Below are 17,316 nucleotides of genomic sequence, written 5' to 3'. Positions count from 1 at the left end.
TTTGCAGTGGTTTGGTCCACTATAATTCCCTAATTCCTTACTTTGAAAGCTGTAAACAAAGAATGTGTAAGACACTGTTATTTACTTTTACTTCTAGTAGTAAAATGACACACATTTACTCTTGTAACCACACTATATTTTATTAGCTCCATTACAGGGTAGCTGTGTCTCCTAATGCGTTTTTATGGAGGCAGGTGGTCTGTGCACATTAAAATCAAATTTTCAGCCAGTTTCCAACTGCTTTTGTTTGCTTTTTATATTTTTTCAAGTTTTATTTGTTATTTTTAATTCCCGACCTGTTTGTTTGGACTCCCTAGTGCCACCTGATTGTAAAAAATTCTGGAAACACCCCTGGGTCCCCATGTCTGGTAGGAAGTGAAGTAAATAATAGAGAAGGTGACAGACCCAATAAGAATATATTATATTGGCCACAAGTTATAATAAACGTGTGAATTTAATCCCTTACTTACATCGGCAACACTCAATTCAGGCTATATAGTACTCGTGAGACGCAAAAAATACCTGCTGTACTTATATTCTAATCAGGCTGACACCCATTGCCTAATCTTCTATATTTGGTTGGTGCTTTAAAGTATGCAGGGTTAGGTTACTCATTCCCTACCTGGATTAGATATAATCCAGGTAGTGTACAATAATGTGATAACAATGCAGAAATGTGTGTGCGCCACCTGTCCAACCCTTACGTGTCTCCTGCTTGCTCAGTAATAATGTAATGGCATTAGGAACAATCCTCTGAGCTGCACAGGATATTTTAGGACTCAGATGTACTGTCCAGACAATATAGCGAAAGTGACAAATACACAGGTGATTGGGAATGAGACCTGCTCCTAAGCAGGATTAATGTCTGCAGTAAACTTGTCAACTTATGTCCGTGTTTGGTCTCAGTCACCGCAAAGCTGCAGCCTCAACAGCATGTCCAAACTAGAAAATGTTTTGTTTGTGCAAGAGACAATCGTGCACGCTGGAAAAGGTCACAGCATGGCAAAGTGGTGCTGTGTTTCTTTAAAATGCATTCCTTACACCAAAATAATATTTCTGTCTGTTAGATCATGAAATGCCATTAGAACGGGCTGCTGTGAAGGGCTGTAGGGTCTGTATGTTATGTATAGGCACAAGAGAGAGAGACAATCAGGCGAGGGGTGGGTGAAGGAAAGGCACTGAGCCAGGGTGCAGCACGAGGAAACTGTATCAGCTTGGCTCAGGCTGGCTTCCTCCCCTCTACAAAAGCCCGGTTGGAGGGCAGTGAAGAGGAGCTGGAGGCTAGAGTTTCAAGCACCGAACTGACAGTCCGTACTGCACAGAGAAATGTCAGGTGTATCCTCACCTGTCCACGCAAATATGAATTTGTTTCCACTCCTCTTCCCGGCCACTTTATCGGCTAGGTTTAACGCATAACAGCCAATTTTCAGCTATAATCCAAGGAAAAACCCCAGAACCTGGATACTACAGCAAGCTGTGTGATGATGTCAGTGGCAGTGTCGTCATATTTCCACTGGGCATCGTCTAAACACGCTGCTTTGTAAAGGTAGACGGGGTGACAAGGAGCTCAGGTTCAGCTGCGCGTCCTATTGCTATTGCGTAACAGGCGTGCCAAGCGGAAGGTTGGCAGGTAGGCCGTCGCGTTTATCCGCTTTTGAGAGAGGAAAAAATGAGAGGGAGGGAGCGATCTGGAGAGAGATGGAGCAGTCGGAGGGGGCGTACATCTCCTCAGTCGCTCGTGGCTAGAAAGCTGGCAACGATACAACGCTGCTGAAAGGCAACCTCTCTTTGTGCCCATAGAGGAGCGGTTTGAACCTCCACCGCCGGCGGTTGTTATCCTGCGTGCGAGGTAAACCCGGACGACACCTTTGCTTTCACTTCAGGATGTCCTAGTCCTGATAGCCCTGCCGCAGCGGACGCCATCGACTCGGAGCCTCGCAGACCCGCAGGTATGTTTGTTTGTTGCTTGTAACGGACAAACCCTCACGGTAACAGTTATTGGTTGACTGCTATGCGGCTAGACGTCTTTGCGCAGTGATATGCGTGACGCTGTCTCTACCTGTGCCGCGATGTCAGCCGTTGGCTCGGGTTTACAGGCGAGCATACGCTGCACGTTAATCTTTGCTCTCTACCTGTACCTGGTTTCCTCTGCGGTACTGAACTTTATGTGCGAAGTTAGAGGGAGTACTGCCTTATCACCCCCATCTCACATCGTGTAAGAAAAAGCGGCAGTTTGGGTGAATTTTGCCAATTAAAGCCATTCGCGACCGCGTGTCCCCGCAGTCAGGACGGCAACGTGACGTCGTTACTACTGCTCATCATAACTAACAACATGAAATATATACAGCTGGTCTTAAATCACCCCTATCAAGTAATAATAATAATAATAATAATAATAATTGGGACGTAAAAGGAAATTGTTTAGGCTCAATAGGCAGTAAGCATGCAAAAAGGCTGTTTTCTTTGGTGACACAGCAACAAGTGGAGTGCGCCCTGTTATCTCTTTATTTGTCCCTTGCTGCCAGGTGCTCGACATGTGTTTTTAAGTGTGTTTACACAGGATAGCAGGCTCGTCCAACAAAGCCATATGCGCAAAAGCGCTGCGGCCCTAGTTTAGATGGTCTGGATTCACACCCATGCCTCATCGGGATTTAAGTGGAAGGTGAGGAGGAAGAAGTGGAGTGCGTCTTTCAATGAGCTGCTCCAGAGTGCTGGTGGATGTAGTCGAGCAGAAAGAAATGCAACAGAACTAATTTTCAAAAAGGAACCAACACACAGAGGGGGAAAAAAGGCCTATCCTTTTCCAAAGAAGCTCCATAAAGACAATAAAGCCCATAAAAGGTGCGCTATAACTACAAGTAGTCACTCATATTCGACCAGAGAACTTTAAACAAGCAGGACAGTTAAAACATCCCATAATTATACAGCCCTGAACTGTCAGCCTTTTAGAAAATAAGGCATAGCTTAAGATATTAGTGAAGCATTCATCCCAGAAGATGATCTGCCCACATCTCTTATTTGGGTCTTTATTATCTGTGGGAAGATAAAAGATGCAATAAATGTTTTGTAACTATAAATCAAAAATGTCCATGCAGATGATAGCTGCTTACATTATTTTGCACACAGCCTGCTTGCAAAACTCAGTAATTTGCCACGCAACACAGTTTTATTGCATGCATGTAACAATGTGAGTGTCTGGGGTTTAAGTAAAGCCGCGGTTCAGTAAAAGGCCAAGAGTTTATGACTTGCGATGCCTGCAGTTGATTTTCCTGAAAGTGTTTTGCGGCTTGACACGGTTTGGCAGTGATCTTAGTCTGTCATCAGACTCACTATCTTTCAGGGCGTGTTTAGTGTTTAACGTGTGAGTGCTAATTTGAAATTAAGGTTCCTCCCAAGTTGTGAATATTTGTCCAATCTGGTTGACTTTTTCACCATTATCACCTCTCAAATATTAATATTGGCAATCTGTGTTTTATTTTTGTGTATCTAAATGTGTCTCTTTGTATGTGTGGAGTGCGGTTTGGGGCCTTAGCCTTTATGCCTGACCTTCAGCCTTTGATCTGTGGCTCGTGTGAAGGCGTAACATGACTCAAAGATGTTGTGGGGCTCAGCAATTTTAAGCGGGACATCCGCTTCAACTGGGGATCAAAGACATAGGCGATTGGTTCAGGACCCTCTCCTCCTCATATAGCATGTCTATGGTGTGTGGTCGGTTACTCTACTGTAGTTTAGACCCCCCCCCCCCCTCTCCCCGAGAGAAGCATCTTTAACAGGCTGTGGTTTGCATCAAGAGATAAATGGATGGTGTTAGTCTATAATGTATGTAAAGAGTTTGGTCATGGCTTTAAATGTATCAAAATAGTTTAAAAAGATCAGTTTAGGGACTTTTTAATAAATAAATTTTATGTGGTGGCAAGTTGAGAGTTGTTTGTAATCCATATGTTGTTTCAAGGTGAGGAATTTTTTAACGGTCAAACCAGCGACCTCCCCCACTTGTTGCATACCAACGTAACCACACTTACTCCCTCTTTCATTTCCCCCCTCTGACTTTTTCTCTCTCTGTCTCACATACACACTAATTCACACACACTGCTTCACAGTCCTACTTCTCCACCCACCAATATGCAGTACAAACAAGTTATACATCTGTAGAGTATGCTGATGTGTGAGCAGTTACACAGTGACACACCAGTCTTTGGTTATTCATTCAGCCTCTTTCTTTCTTTCTTTCTACAAGTTACATTTTTTTTAAAGTTTTCTTCTCATGAGATTTTCATTGGGAGTGGCCAGTTACCAAGCAAATCTGAGATGTTTTGGGTATATGCAGAGGAGGGATAGTGGCTATATTGGATAATGGATGTTTAATACTTTGCTACCGGACAGGGGGAAAAGAGGAAGACCTCAGAGGAGGTTCATGGAGGTAGTGAAGGAGGACATGCAGAAGACTGATGTGACAGCAGAGGATGCTGAGGATAGGGTAAGATGGAGGGAGATGATTCGACCCCTGAAGGGAGCAGCTGAAAGAAGAAGAAGAGGGTTTTTCCAGAACGAATCATAACAAAAACGTTCATTCTTGGCTGAGTTCTTCTCTGAGGATGAACGCTTCACTGATAAGTAAGCCTTCTTCACAAGACGCTCACATCAACACTGAATGTTACAGGTCAACTAAGATATCAGAGATCTTTGTCTATAGTTGAGAGGTCTACCTATACCGACATAGATGTAGCACAAGTGATCGTATCTTCACATATAAACAGATTGAGACTATGTTTGATTTTAAGCCATACGAATGGCAGTGGCAGTAAGCTCATTCCATTTTTTTCCACTAGCGCCACAGGGAGGTTGTATCTGAAATATCTTGCCAACTAATGGATGGCTTGTCATTAAATTGGACTTATTTTCCCTTTTAGACTTATTTGGGTTCAGAGATGACCCAACAAACAGCCTGGTTGCTTGAAGGTATCAGTTACTGAGAACAAAAACATTTTTTTTCTTTACAAATCTTTTCAGAAGAAGTACGAGCCAGCATGAAAGACTATCACCTAAAACAATCTACTCTAAATAAATAAAAAAATGTGATTTGATTTGGAAAAATTCAAGTAAACACAAGTGCAAATCAGACCTTGGTGTTTGAGTGCTCACTTTCAGCACTGGACAGTTATCTATACTCTGTCCCGATGAACACGTTGCATTAAGAAGTATTGAAGTGTGATACCTGACAAGTGCACATTAGACTGAAAGACACAAATCCTTCTGTTCACAGGCTTACACTGAAATGTCCACTCAAATCAGTGGGAATGTTGCTCTGCCAGACTGTCTTCAATCTGGCAGCAAGTGAGAGAGAACATAAGCAAGAAAGAGGGGGATTCTCCAAAGACTTTAATGCTCAAAGCCCCCGCCCGGTTCCCTACACAAACTTTAAGCAGTAGCTTGCATTGTAATACATTACTGTAGACGTGACATCACAATTGCAATGGTTAGTAACTGATTAGTAACAGCTGTTGTAGTACTGAATCATATGATTGTATAACCAGCAGGTCTATAGTGTGGGCAAGCAGTTTACAGTAATCTTCAGATTGTTGCATGCTGCTGTACTATTGGATATATAATCCATGGGCATTTCCTGCTCTGGACAAAGCACACATTGTGCAGGAAAGCGTGACGACATCTACACACCATGCTCAACACAGTGCAGATGAAATACAGAGTGATGTGTTCTGTCTGTGGCCCCCGGGGGCTGAACACGATAAAAATACTCAGACCATGCACACGTCTGCCTTCCCTCCATGGACAGTCACAGAGAGATGCACTGTCTTATTTGTGTATGTGTGTTGACTGTGTGTTAAAAATGGGCTAAGAGGATGCAGTATTCACACTAGCCCGGAATTGATGATCGCACTGATCTAGGCTTTGTGGAGTATGTGCTTGTTCGTAGGCTTCGAGGAGGTGTCTTTCTGCTTAAATTTACTCCACTCGTATTAGTTCAGTGGAAATTCCTAGTCACGCTGCTCAAATCCAGTGAAGGAGAACATTTTTGGAGAGCCGCTTCAGTGTGTGTTACTGTGTTCTTTTGGATGATGTGTGGAGATGAGATTAATGCTGACAGCGTTTCAAATACAGCAGCAGAATGTTACTCCCTCGCCACTGAAGCCAAATGCCATTTGAGACTCATTATTCTGTTCTGCTTCCCCTCATACACACAGACTGACACATGTTGGTTTGCTTTTAGATCAAGATAATGGTATGTTTACTAAACGATATGTGGTAATAGTCAGGTTGTTCATGTTCTTATGCCAGAGATTGCACACCTGCCAGTTAACCTCAGAAGAAAGGTGAAGTAGGATCAGTTTCTCCACATGGCTTCCTGGATAAATGGCCGTGTCAGCTCTCCATAACAAACCCGTTAATCCTGAAACATAGTTTCTGTGTGACTCTCTTTTTTCTCAGATATTTATATCCTTACTATCGGCATTCACTCAATCTTAGTCTAAATTTTACAGCTCTCACTGCTTTTCTCAGTCTTAATCTTGTCCCGGACCCCTTTAACTGAGGCATGTCCAAAGTCCGGTCCGGGGACCAATCGCGGCCCTAGGTCAGATCTTTTATGGCCCCTCGATTTTCAGACCATGTGTTTTATCTAAGTCTCGTTTAAAATTGACCTGAGATACTGATATTCAGCGGCTTCACTGAAGTTACAGGTATTCCCGACAGCTTGATCTTTATGTTATTTTCTCTCCATATGTGAATGAAAAGTACATTTTTTTTGTTAAGGCTTAAACTCTCCTGATCACTGTAATGACAGCTCTTGTGTTATTGAAAATAAATTGTATTTATGCTTCCAAAAAGGCAAGAAGAATTGTTGGCCCCTGGGTGATTTTCCATTAATAAATATGGCACCCTTGGAAAAAATTTTGGACACCCGTGCTTTAACTTATCACGCCATCTCCCCTCCTGGCCAAACTCTTTTTGAACCACTTTCCTATCTCCACATTCTTACATCTACCATCTTTTTTCCCCCCACTCATCGCTCTATTGTTAGGACTCTCTCAGTAACCCCTTTGCTAAACCAGCTCTGGTTAAATAAGGGATAAAAAGAGAGAAAAGAAAAGGGGGGGAAATTAGAGTTGGCCAAAATCTGACAAGACAGAGCAGAAGAGGTGGGTGAGACTAGAAAGAAAATAAACAGAGACTGCTGTGAGTGGGTGGAGATTGAGATCTATAAGCACTTATGTTACCATACTCATTGACAGTTTTTTCCCTTCAGAAGCTCCCGTGTGAGAAATTGTGTTTTGCAAAAGACCAGTATACGTTTCCTCACATATCAACAGTGTGTTGTCTCACCCGTGGTGCAGACTCACACATACTTATACACATTTTCCGTACACTCACACAGATTACTCATACACTACATATGTTCATGAACACAAAATGAACGTCAGCCGTGGAGCTGCAGTAATTCCTCTGAGACCTAAACATTGTGCCTGTGAATGGACCCTAGGTGATTCATCAGCAGCAGAATGAATTCCCCCATAGGCACCGATGTCTATTTTCTGTATTTTCCCTCCTAACGTTTCAGCAGTAGTGTCCTGACTCTCATCCCTGAGGTTGTCTTCTGCTGTGAGTCATAGGTAGAAACTGGTGTGAAGGGAGATTTATATAAGTAAGAGAGAAAGAAAAGGGGTGTTTTTTTTGGACAAGAGCAGCTTGTTTAAGGGACGTGCCTGCCAGCTGTTTGGCAAGATGACTCGTAGGATTGTGTAATCCTCAAGGGCCTGGGGGTTTCTACGTGTCACTGGGCTCCCTGAGCTTCACCACACTCGGTGTTACAGCTGTCAGCTTCTGGCATCCACGGCTTAAACATAACAGCAAATAAAGAAAGCAGAGTCCTGATGCTTGGACCGAAGATTATTAAGGAGAAAGGAACTGATACTCTCCCCAAAGAAGTATCAGTTTTATGGAACAGCTAGTGAGGACAAAAGTTAACAAGTCCATCTGCCACGCAGTAAAACCATCTGTGACTTGATTTTCTTTTCTGGCTCGATCGTTTTAATGTGACTTGTTATATAACTTACAAGCTGAACTTATGCTTTTATGTGTCCCATGTCCTCTGTAACCATACACCTTACCACACCCTGTGTGTCTGCTGTTGTCATGCTCCTAAAACAGTGGGAGTTTCACCGACCTACCTTCTGAATCAGTACAACAAAGGCTACAGCACATAATCTTTAAATCAGATATGACCAAAAATTCTTGCTTCGCAATTCCTGTTATGACGCGCTTCAGACCTCTGCTGGTAAATCAGTAAGAATACTGGAATCGCCACTCAGAAGTTAAACCTTTTAGATTGATCTGATGCAATATAAGTAGGTTTTGAAACACCTTTCCCGCACCTGTGTGGTGTGTCTACATATTCGTAGTGCTTCATATATCTGTGCTTGTGTAATGTGTTCATGAAATTAACACAATTCCTGTTTTTCTCAGCAGAAACGCAGTGAAAGGATGGTGTGACAAACAGACTTCCAGAGGAACCAGTCACTGCTCAGCGCTCAGAGGGAGACCATGGCTCCCATGTCCCTCATGCTCCTGGTCTTGCTCACCTCCATCATCGATTTTGCCGATGCTCAGACCGTCATCGGCTACTCCTCCTCCTTCTCTTCTCTGGACCTGCCTAGCGATTCTTCACCTCCACCAACCAAGCAGACTCCTCGTTTCTGGCCATCTTTGCCTCCCAGGGGACGCAGTGATGTGCCCATCAGAGTTACAGGACAGGACAGGTTAACAACTACAAATACAGTGGAGCAGAGGGAAAGACTCCATCCATCGGTGACACAGTTCAACCGCCCTCTTCAGTCTGCCCTTCCCACACAGAACCTTAGCAGTGGACTAATTGTAACCCAACCAACTGCCTCTAGGCCCAGAACTGACACAGCCAGTTTAGCATTCAGCAGGGCTTTCAGAAAGGGAGTTGCCACTACAAAAAGCTCAACTCCACCTCCACTTGCGTTGGACTCTGCCGAAGTGGCTGAGCCTGCAGGTGATAAGACAGTGACAGGAGCGAATCCAAAGGAGGAAGCAATTAAAGAGAAGCAGGGTGTTGATTCACAAGGGTTGGGATCAGGTATTGCTCCAACAGTAATGTTTGTGAAGGAGGAATCACCCGATCCTCTGTCAACAGTTGATGATGAAATGGCACAGTATCGACCGCAGGCACAGACCGCGGCCTCTAAAGTTTCTGATGTAAAAACTCCACCACTGGACAGTCAGACCGTGAAGCCTCACCTGTTTGCGTTGACAACCACCAGCACAACCAGAACCACTTCTACAACAGTAGCGAGTGAGAAAGTGATGACCCCACTGTCCTCTGTGGTAACGCAGCAGACACTTAAGACTGTGCAATTAAAAGGTGAGAAATCGAAAATGCTTGGTTGTTACATGAGAATCATAATCATGATTATGCTAGTTAGTATTAAGATTGGGATCATTTACTGAATCAGTTTATCTCAGTTATCTTGTTTTTAACAATTGTTTGAAGCCTTAAATGTAACTGAATTTAAGTTCAGGTAAGGGGTTAATGCTCGATGTGTTTCCTTTCCTGGAAAATTCTAGGTGAACTGGGACCAAACACTCCTTCCACTGACAGAGTTACTCCAAAGCAGGACTCTGATGCTGAGATGTTACCCCAACCAACATCTACCGTGACTGGCTCTATTGCTAAACAGCTCCAGCCTGGAGCACAGCCGGTTACTACCCAAAGCAAGAACAGTTCGCATTCAAACACCACAAAACTACAAGTGACAAATACTTCTACACCCAGTGTGCTTCTTTCTGCCAAATCAACAACTCAGCTCAGCAAAACAGTACAGCGAGGAAGACATGCTGCAAGCACAACAGTGCAGTCACTGAAGATAGGTAAGAAACAAGAGCCTTGTGTTCTCTGTTTCCTGTGTCCTCTGGTAATTCAAAATGGAATTATTTGTGCAGCTGGGACTTTTTTACTGGAAGAATTTTAAAAAAAAGTCTTCAAAGGAGGGGAAAAGTAGACACACGTTTCCATGGAAAGTGGGGTTGTAATGTGTGGGTAGACACAGCAAGGGAGGTGAGAGAGCAAGCTTAAGAGGGGGTGGGCAGAATTTCAGCCAGGCAAAGAGATAAGAGGGAAAAAAAGGAAGGGGGGGGGGGGGCAAGGGCCTAAAAAAGAGACTATTGGGAATACCGATGAGAGAGTAGACGGTGTGGGTGAAAGCAGAAGAAAGGTACTGGCATAGGAAATGCAGGGAGTGGAGATGGCAATGAAAACCAGATGCAGAGAGGAAAGGGGATGAAGGGAGAGGAGATGAGGAAAAGTAAATGGAAAAGGAAAAGCTTGACACGTGGGACACATGACCCAGTCTCTTAGATACCGTAAGAATAACATCATTATGACTTTTAAACAGCAGGACTCTCCTTCAGAGCACCTTTAAAGGAAGCGCACTCAGGTTTTTGTTCTGTAAGCATGAGCCAACTCTTTTTCTTTTCAACATTAGCTTACGTTGGTTCAGCCAAAGCCATTTGGCCGCTCCTTAACCGTGACATAATGGGCAAGGGTCCGAGGTCTGTTTTGCTCTTTCATACTCAGTCATGACAGCGGTAGCAGCTGCTGCGCTCATAATAAAAAGCAGAACACTGGCTAGTTCTATCATATGAACCTCAGTTCGTGCACGTACATTAGACCTGCAGAGATAACCTGATGAGCACAAACAACGATGCACTCAGACTCAAAACCCATCCGTATATCAAACAGTAACGTTAACTACCATAATGAACATGCTTACAGTTATGTACACACACACACTGGGAAGCTCCTCGAAGGAAATTGGCTAGTTAGGCTACAGCACAAGTGCGTAAATGAAAACTTCACCATAACTGTGTTTCTAGTGATTATCGAAACTCCATCAAACTCCGTCTCTCAGGTGGAGAAAGGGAAGACTGAAGTGAGAATCCTTCTCCCATTTACTTGCAAAAAGGATTAAAAGTAAAATAGATTTTAAGACTTTTTTTAGTTTACAGGAGAAAACTGATCTGAAATGATGATAAAAATGTTGTGTTCACTGTTTTGCAGCCACTCCTTTTCCCATAGTTGTGTTTGGAAATATACCTTTTTTAAACATGTGAGTCATGTGATGATAAATTTAGGCAGATTTGTCATACCAAAGCATTAATTTTAGGTACGCTGTATATATTATCAAGTAGTTCCTGAAGTGCTTACTGAAACAGGAACTACCACAACGATTATTTGTGTTCTTTGTGTCTACATACCTGACTGGGGACTGATTTTGTCAGCACAGTAGATTTTCAGTAGTGCAAGATGCAAAAAAAACTTCATAAGTGTGTGCTTGAAATTAAAAAAACAAAACAAAACTCCTTGCCATAGATTCTTTTTAATTTCTAACGTATCTGTATCTTCCTTATACGAGGTATCTTTATCCGGTGTTCAAACATAAAATATTCCCAAAGGTGGGTGTGGTCCGAGAACTCACAGACTTCTTGGCCTGCGTTATCCAATCACATGGTGGTCTCCAGTTATTTTTCACCTCATTTCAACATGTGGACATATGAAGCCATGTTGGCAGTGCATATGTGAAAGAGGAAAAAAAACTCAAGGGCAGGGGTAGGTTTAAATGTATCCAGCTGTGTAATGTGATCACAACATCTGGAATGTGTCTGGATCTCGCTCCTGTTAGAAAAAAAAAACTAGAGGAAAGTAAAACATAGCTTTTGTATAAATAAAGAAGTGTGCCTGTGATCTGCATGCAATGCTCAAGTATGCAAAGCATTTTTGTGTGTGTGGTGTCTGCGTGCGTGATAAAATGAGGCAGCGAGGGAGAGGAGTGAGTCATTATTTAGTGTGGCAGTTTTATGGTTGTCTTCTACAGGGTGAGGGCGAGCTTAAAGTCTTCCAAGCAGTTGATGGTTTGAGTGTTTTATTGTATCGTTCCACCATCCATCAGATTTAAATGTGTGTGAAACAACTCCACATATTGTGTATCTTTGCTGTCTTTCTTAAATTATTTCTAAATTGTTACACATGGTAGTATTGTTACTGTGATATATGTACATAAGTGGCTTCCAAAGACCTCGGCGATGAATGAACCTTTGGTAATGTTGTTGTGTGTTTCAGAGTCATTCCAGGAGGAAAAGGTGGAGTGTATTGAACAAACAGAGTGTGTGTGAACATGACAATATTAAAGAGAGAAAGAGAAACACAGACAGAGATGTTATATTGCCAAGATGTCTTGTCTCATTAGGTCATTTTGCATTGTATAATACTTTAAATGTGAACATCAGTTTCCCTGGATCATACATGTATTGTGACACATCACTGAGTTGCATAACACAGATGTCCTTGTTAATTACATAATCTAATCCAATTAAGTCAGACAATTGCTTCCCGGTTATTCAGAGGAGCTCTTTTGTTAGTAAGATACATTTACAATATAAACAAGAGGATCGGCTTGCAGTGCTGTTCACATAGAATATTAGGGTTTTTGGGTGATTGACATTTCATCTTTAAAACTGGTTTTAGAAGAGGTGCCTTGTCTTTGGATTCCATATTTATGTGCATTTTTACTAAGCGATATGCAGTCTCTAGACTTCTGTTTTTATACATGAACACTTTGTTATTTCCATACTTAGAAACAGTTATACATCTGATGGTAGTGAAAAGAGAGATGAGAGTGACACGAAAACTGATGCTAATGCAATGGTGCACAGGCGATGTTGCTCCTCACCTTCTGGTAACCCTGAATTGGATAAGCAGCTGAGGAAGTGATTTCAGAGATTTTGAAGAGAGAAACGTGGCGCTCAAAAGATCCTGATTTTAGGAGATCTCCACAACAGCCAAGATTTGAATAGAGGTAGAACACCCAGGACTTTTTTATTATATTGGATGGTGATTCTAAACAAGCAGTTTTTATGATCTGGAGCCTGGAAAATAAAGTTGATTTGATTTCACAGTTTGGCGTATTTGAGTAGATAGACCTTGGACAATGCACCTCTGCAGAGCTGATTAGGTTACTCTGCACAACTGAAAGGTCTCAGCTGTCTAGCTCATGACTGTGGTGGTGAACTAAACCCCTCTAGTGGTTGTCCTAGGTTCTACATCTGTATTAATATCACTTCAGAACAATATAGCATATTTTGTGCATTTCAGCATTTGAAAATCAAAACACTGTTCTTCTTTTTTTTCTAGGGGTCTCTTCCAGTCTTACAGCGAGTGTTGTACCAGTCATCCAAACACGGTTTCGTCCCACATATCAGAATGGTATTATTCAGAAGAACCACTCTCATCAGCTATCGAGGAACCCTCACTCAGCTCCTTATTCCACTTCTGATCCAGCTCCCTCTCCCAGTGCCAATTCCTCACCTAATGCCACACTTCTTTACTGGGGTGATCTAAGCCGGACACTTGCTTTCGCCTGGGAACTTCACGTCTACGGATCTGCAAGCCTCTTCCTCTTGCTGTTTGCTGGAGCTGCTCTTGGCCTCACACTGTCCCCTGGCGCAAACTGTCCTCATCGTGGTGCTCTTGCACTGGCCAATGCTCTGCTGTTTCTGGCTGGAGGCCTCAGAGCAGCTCTATTTCTCATTGATCCCTATGGCACACGAAAATTCCTCCCTCGCCCTGCAGTTACAGCCATCTACAACCTGCCTCTGCACCTCCTGGTATGGACACATGCTGCCCTGGCGCTGCTGGCACTGAGGGTGGCAGGAATAAGTGCGTTACCGCCAACCATGGAGCGGCCTCCTCTGGTGGCTGTGCTGACTGTGTTGCAGTGTACCCTGCTGCTGGCAGCTGATCTGCTCTCCCCAGCCCTCTCTCCTGTGGTGCCTGTTACCCTACAAGTCCTGTCTCTGTGTTGGGGTCTGGGTCTCTGCCTGGGCTTTCTTTGCTATGTCTTCCCACGTATACGCTGCCCTGCTGTTCCTCAAGCCGGAGTTTCCGAAGAGGTACGGAGAAAGGCTTGGACAGGGAGCAGGAGAATAGGAGTGATTCTGGGAAGAGTGCTGGCAGTGTGTGCAGTTCTTGGGGCTTTGTGTTTTGGGTTGCATGCCCATGCTATCTTGTGGCTTTATGGACTGTTAGGTGACTGGACACGCTTCAACTGGGGATGGTGGCTAGTGCATTTCTGGGCCCGACTCCTGGAACTAGCCTGGGGGTTCTCCCTGCTCCTCCTGAGCTCGTGGGTGTTCTGGAGGCCTCAGAGTTGCCGTGGAAGGGAAGAAGGTGGCCAGGATGGAAGAGCAGCAGGAGACCTGGCATCCCCTAGTGATTCTGCAGGCTCCCCTCAAACACACACCTGCTGGTCCAAGATAGTCCAGAGCCTGAAGGGTAAGCCCTGCAGGAAGTCTGACAGTAATGGCGTAGGAGGAGGAGGAGGTGGAGGAGTAGGAGAAGTGCCTAACAACTGGGCTGGCCAGGAGCGTCCTGGGGCTGATATCAGCAAGAGTCTGATTAGAAATCAGAACCATGAGCAGGCCGTTTCACAGCCACTTGTCAAAGACAGCAACCGGGGACGGAACCATAGGGGCCACTCTGCAGAGCGAGGCACATCTGACGGCTCTACTGGCTCCCTCCTAAGACTGCAGACGTTTGGCCAGCCTCCACAGCGCTCGGTGAGCGGCAGCCTGGATCAGGATAGGGATACTTCCCTGTCTTTCTATGAGTTTGACCTGCGGCCGCCCTCCCCCATCGACCTGACCCGCAGCATCGATGAGGCTCTGCACAGAGAACACCTGCTTGAAGGAGGGAGCCTGTTTCATCCTTTGAACCAGACCTTACAGTCCCCTTCCCCAGGCTCAGGGGTCAGTCAGGGGCCCTGGCTCCGCAGGAACAGTGATCCTCAGTTGCTCTCAGAGAGTAGCGAGGCTCCAACAGAGTCTTCCATGCCACTGGGGGGAAGCATTCTCAGTAGTGTACCCAGTAGGCAGGTGACTGCTCCCCCAACGCCATCCCACCAGGGTCACAGATGGGCTGGAAATGGGACAACAAGTGTCCCTTCATCAGTGTCCTGTCCTGTGTCACTCCGTCCCTCCAGAACCTCAACGGGGCATTTGGGAGACGATGGAGTGGACGACACACGACCGTTTATCACCCCAGACTCTGAAAGTGTGCGAGGGAGAGCTGCGAGGCCAGTGGGGTCACGCAGTTACCTGGAAGTCAGTCGACATGACGATTCTGCCAGTGTCAGCAGTGAGATTATTGACCTATGAGCCTAACCTTGGACATGAGGACCAAATGACTGCACATCTAACGCATTCATTTAACAGGAACTAATCCTAACCAGGGATGCTGCAAATATTGGGATAATAGTATTATTAAACTGTGTAATAATACTTTTTGTCAAAAGAGTGAAAATATAAAAACAAGGATCTGGGTGACAAACTTAAAAGGTGTCACCTAGCTGCCTTTTGTCTTTGTTGATCAGATTAGCTGTTGATTAGCATAATTTATAGACAAACAGCACGCTCACTTTCCCATCTGTCTATCTTTTTCTTGTCTGTTTAACACTGGTATGACTTCAAGTACACTGAGAGCACACTTACATACAATTCCTGAGAATGGCTCTTTAGCAGGTCCGTGCTTGTGACTGGCTTCAGACTTGTGAAGCTGATGAATTTAATCTTTCAAGAAAGTAAGTAGATTTAGATATTCAAGTTCTTGCTTGGAAACATTACTTTAACAGCGTTAAGTTTAAAGGGTAAAAGACAAATGATGCTCCAAGTGTCTTTGTGTCCTGTTCAAATGGTTTCTGCAAAAAGAAAAATACATGACTGCATATGATTGCTCATCAGTTCGATTCCTTTACTAGAGTTTCTTTGCTGTCTTTCATATTTCAGTTTGCTTCGTGATGTAAAGTTGTGCCATACGTAATCAAAGTTGGTTTCTGTGCTATTATTAATGGTTTTATAAACCCATTATTTGGGTTAATGGTCTCTAGCATCTTAGCATTATGACTCAGCTGCAGATTACTACATCTAAGCTCTTAACTTGCTGCTGCCATCATTGTACTTGTCCAGTTTGCCTTGTATGTTAAAACCGGTTACATAAAGAGGCAGGCGATAAACAACAGCCAGAGACACAGCTGCGGAGCAGACACCTGCTAACATGTGTTCCTGAGGTTTTTAGCTGTTGATCAAATTGACAGACTTTAAATATGGAACTCAACTATGATGCATTTTGTTGAAGGACAGAGCTTTGCAATCAATAACCATGCTTAACGTAAGCCTCTCAATAAAAAGCTGCATTCAGTTCAATATGTTTGGTATCTAATTACATGCTTCATAGCTTTGCAGGGCTGCAGCACACAAGACCGGCTTAGCATGAACCTCAGAATTCCTATAGTTAGGCCTGACTCAATAACGGAGCACTTAACCCCAAGCCTGAGCACTAGACTGAAGTATTTTATTACTAAAAAGGAAAATATCTTTGAAATCTATGATGTATAAGCAACAATGTAAATAGTTATTTTTGATGTTTCATGAATAAAGGTGTATTTGAAACAGTTATAGTTGTTACTGTGAAAGACAATCTAAGTGATATTGCTTATGCGTCTGAGCTGTGCAGACAGTTTTGCTATTTCGACGTCAGATTGTGGCCTGTTTAGTACATGCAGAGCTGTGACAGCTGATGCTTGACTGCAGATGTTATGTTAAGGACTTTTTGGGCTATGCTCAGAATTTAAAAAAGATGGAGGTTTAGCGAAGTGTACAGTTGACGGTCAGGATCGGTTTGATTTTTTATTTTATTTCAGCTTTTCCTGTCGTTAGCGGTGACAAAATTATTGGGGGGAAAACAAACAAAACAAAAACAACATTTTGGTGAAATCATATTTCGTCCATTAATTCATTTGAACTGTTTCTGATCCCAAAAGATAGCCCAGTGGTTCCCTCTGAAACTTGAACGGTTTTGCTCCAACTTGAGATATACTTTATTATAAATGAAACTTACAGATTTATCATTGTGATTCAGTCTTTGAATGTTGTTTTGAATATGTGAGGATAAAGTGACATTTTGTTTTGCATTATTTGGGAAGAAACATAGTTACTCATGCCTCTGTTCCTGATTAGAGCCAGTCCCTTACTTGTTTTCCGGTTACCTCAGGGTGACTTGCAGCACCTCCCAGTGATGTGAGACGCTTGACTTATATAGTATTTACAGTACAATGGCCTTTTGTTGCTGTCTACATTCCAGTGAACCTGTATAATTTTACCGTATCATCTCTCGCCATTACCGCCATTACCTATTTTACTTCATGGCAGCCGTGGTTCCTCCAGCAA

General features: G+C 43.5%; 1 protein-coding gene across 3 annotated transcripts; it reads left to right on the top strand.

The window, feature by feature from the left end:
- Positions 1-1,532: 1,532 nt before the first annotated feature.
- Positions 1,533-16,358, top strand: LOC145422771 (uncharacterized). Of its 3 annotated transcripts, none has more exons than XM_080294540.1 (4): positions 1,533-1,949; positions 8,485-9,403; positions 9,607-9,909; positions 13,229-16,358. In XM_080294540.1, the coding sequence occupies exons 2-4, from the start codon at positions 8,560-8,562 to the stop codon at positions 15,247-15,249; spliced, it is 3,168 nt and encodes a 1,055-aa protein (XP_080150666.1). In that variant the 5' UTR covers positions 1,533-1,949; positions 8,485-8,559; the 3' UTR covers positions 15,250-16,358. The 3 variants fall into 3 exon arrangements, with proteins under 3 accessions (XP_080150666.1, XP_080150667.1, XP_080150668.1); XM_080294541.1 differs by having other exon boundaries at positions 8,482-9,403; XM_080294542.1 differs by lacking the exon at positions 1,533-1,949 and adding an exon at positions 4,594-4,614.
- Positions 16,359-17,316: the final 958 nt, after the last annotated feature.

The sequence above is a fragment of the Astatotilapia calliptera genome, chromosome 20 (genome assembly GCF_964374335.1).
Source record: "Astatotilapia calliptera chromosome 20, fAstCal68.1, whole genome shotgun sequence".
Taxonomy (NCBI): domain Eukaryota; kingdom Metazoa; phylum Chordata; class Actinopteri; order Cichliformes; family Cichlidae; genus Astatotilapia; species Astatotilapia calliptera.
Note: the sequence above shows the minus strand (reverse complement) of the source record. Positions and strands in the feature narration are given on the sequence as shown.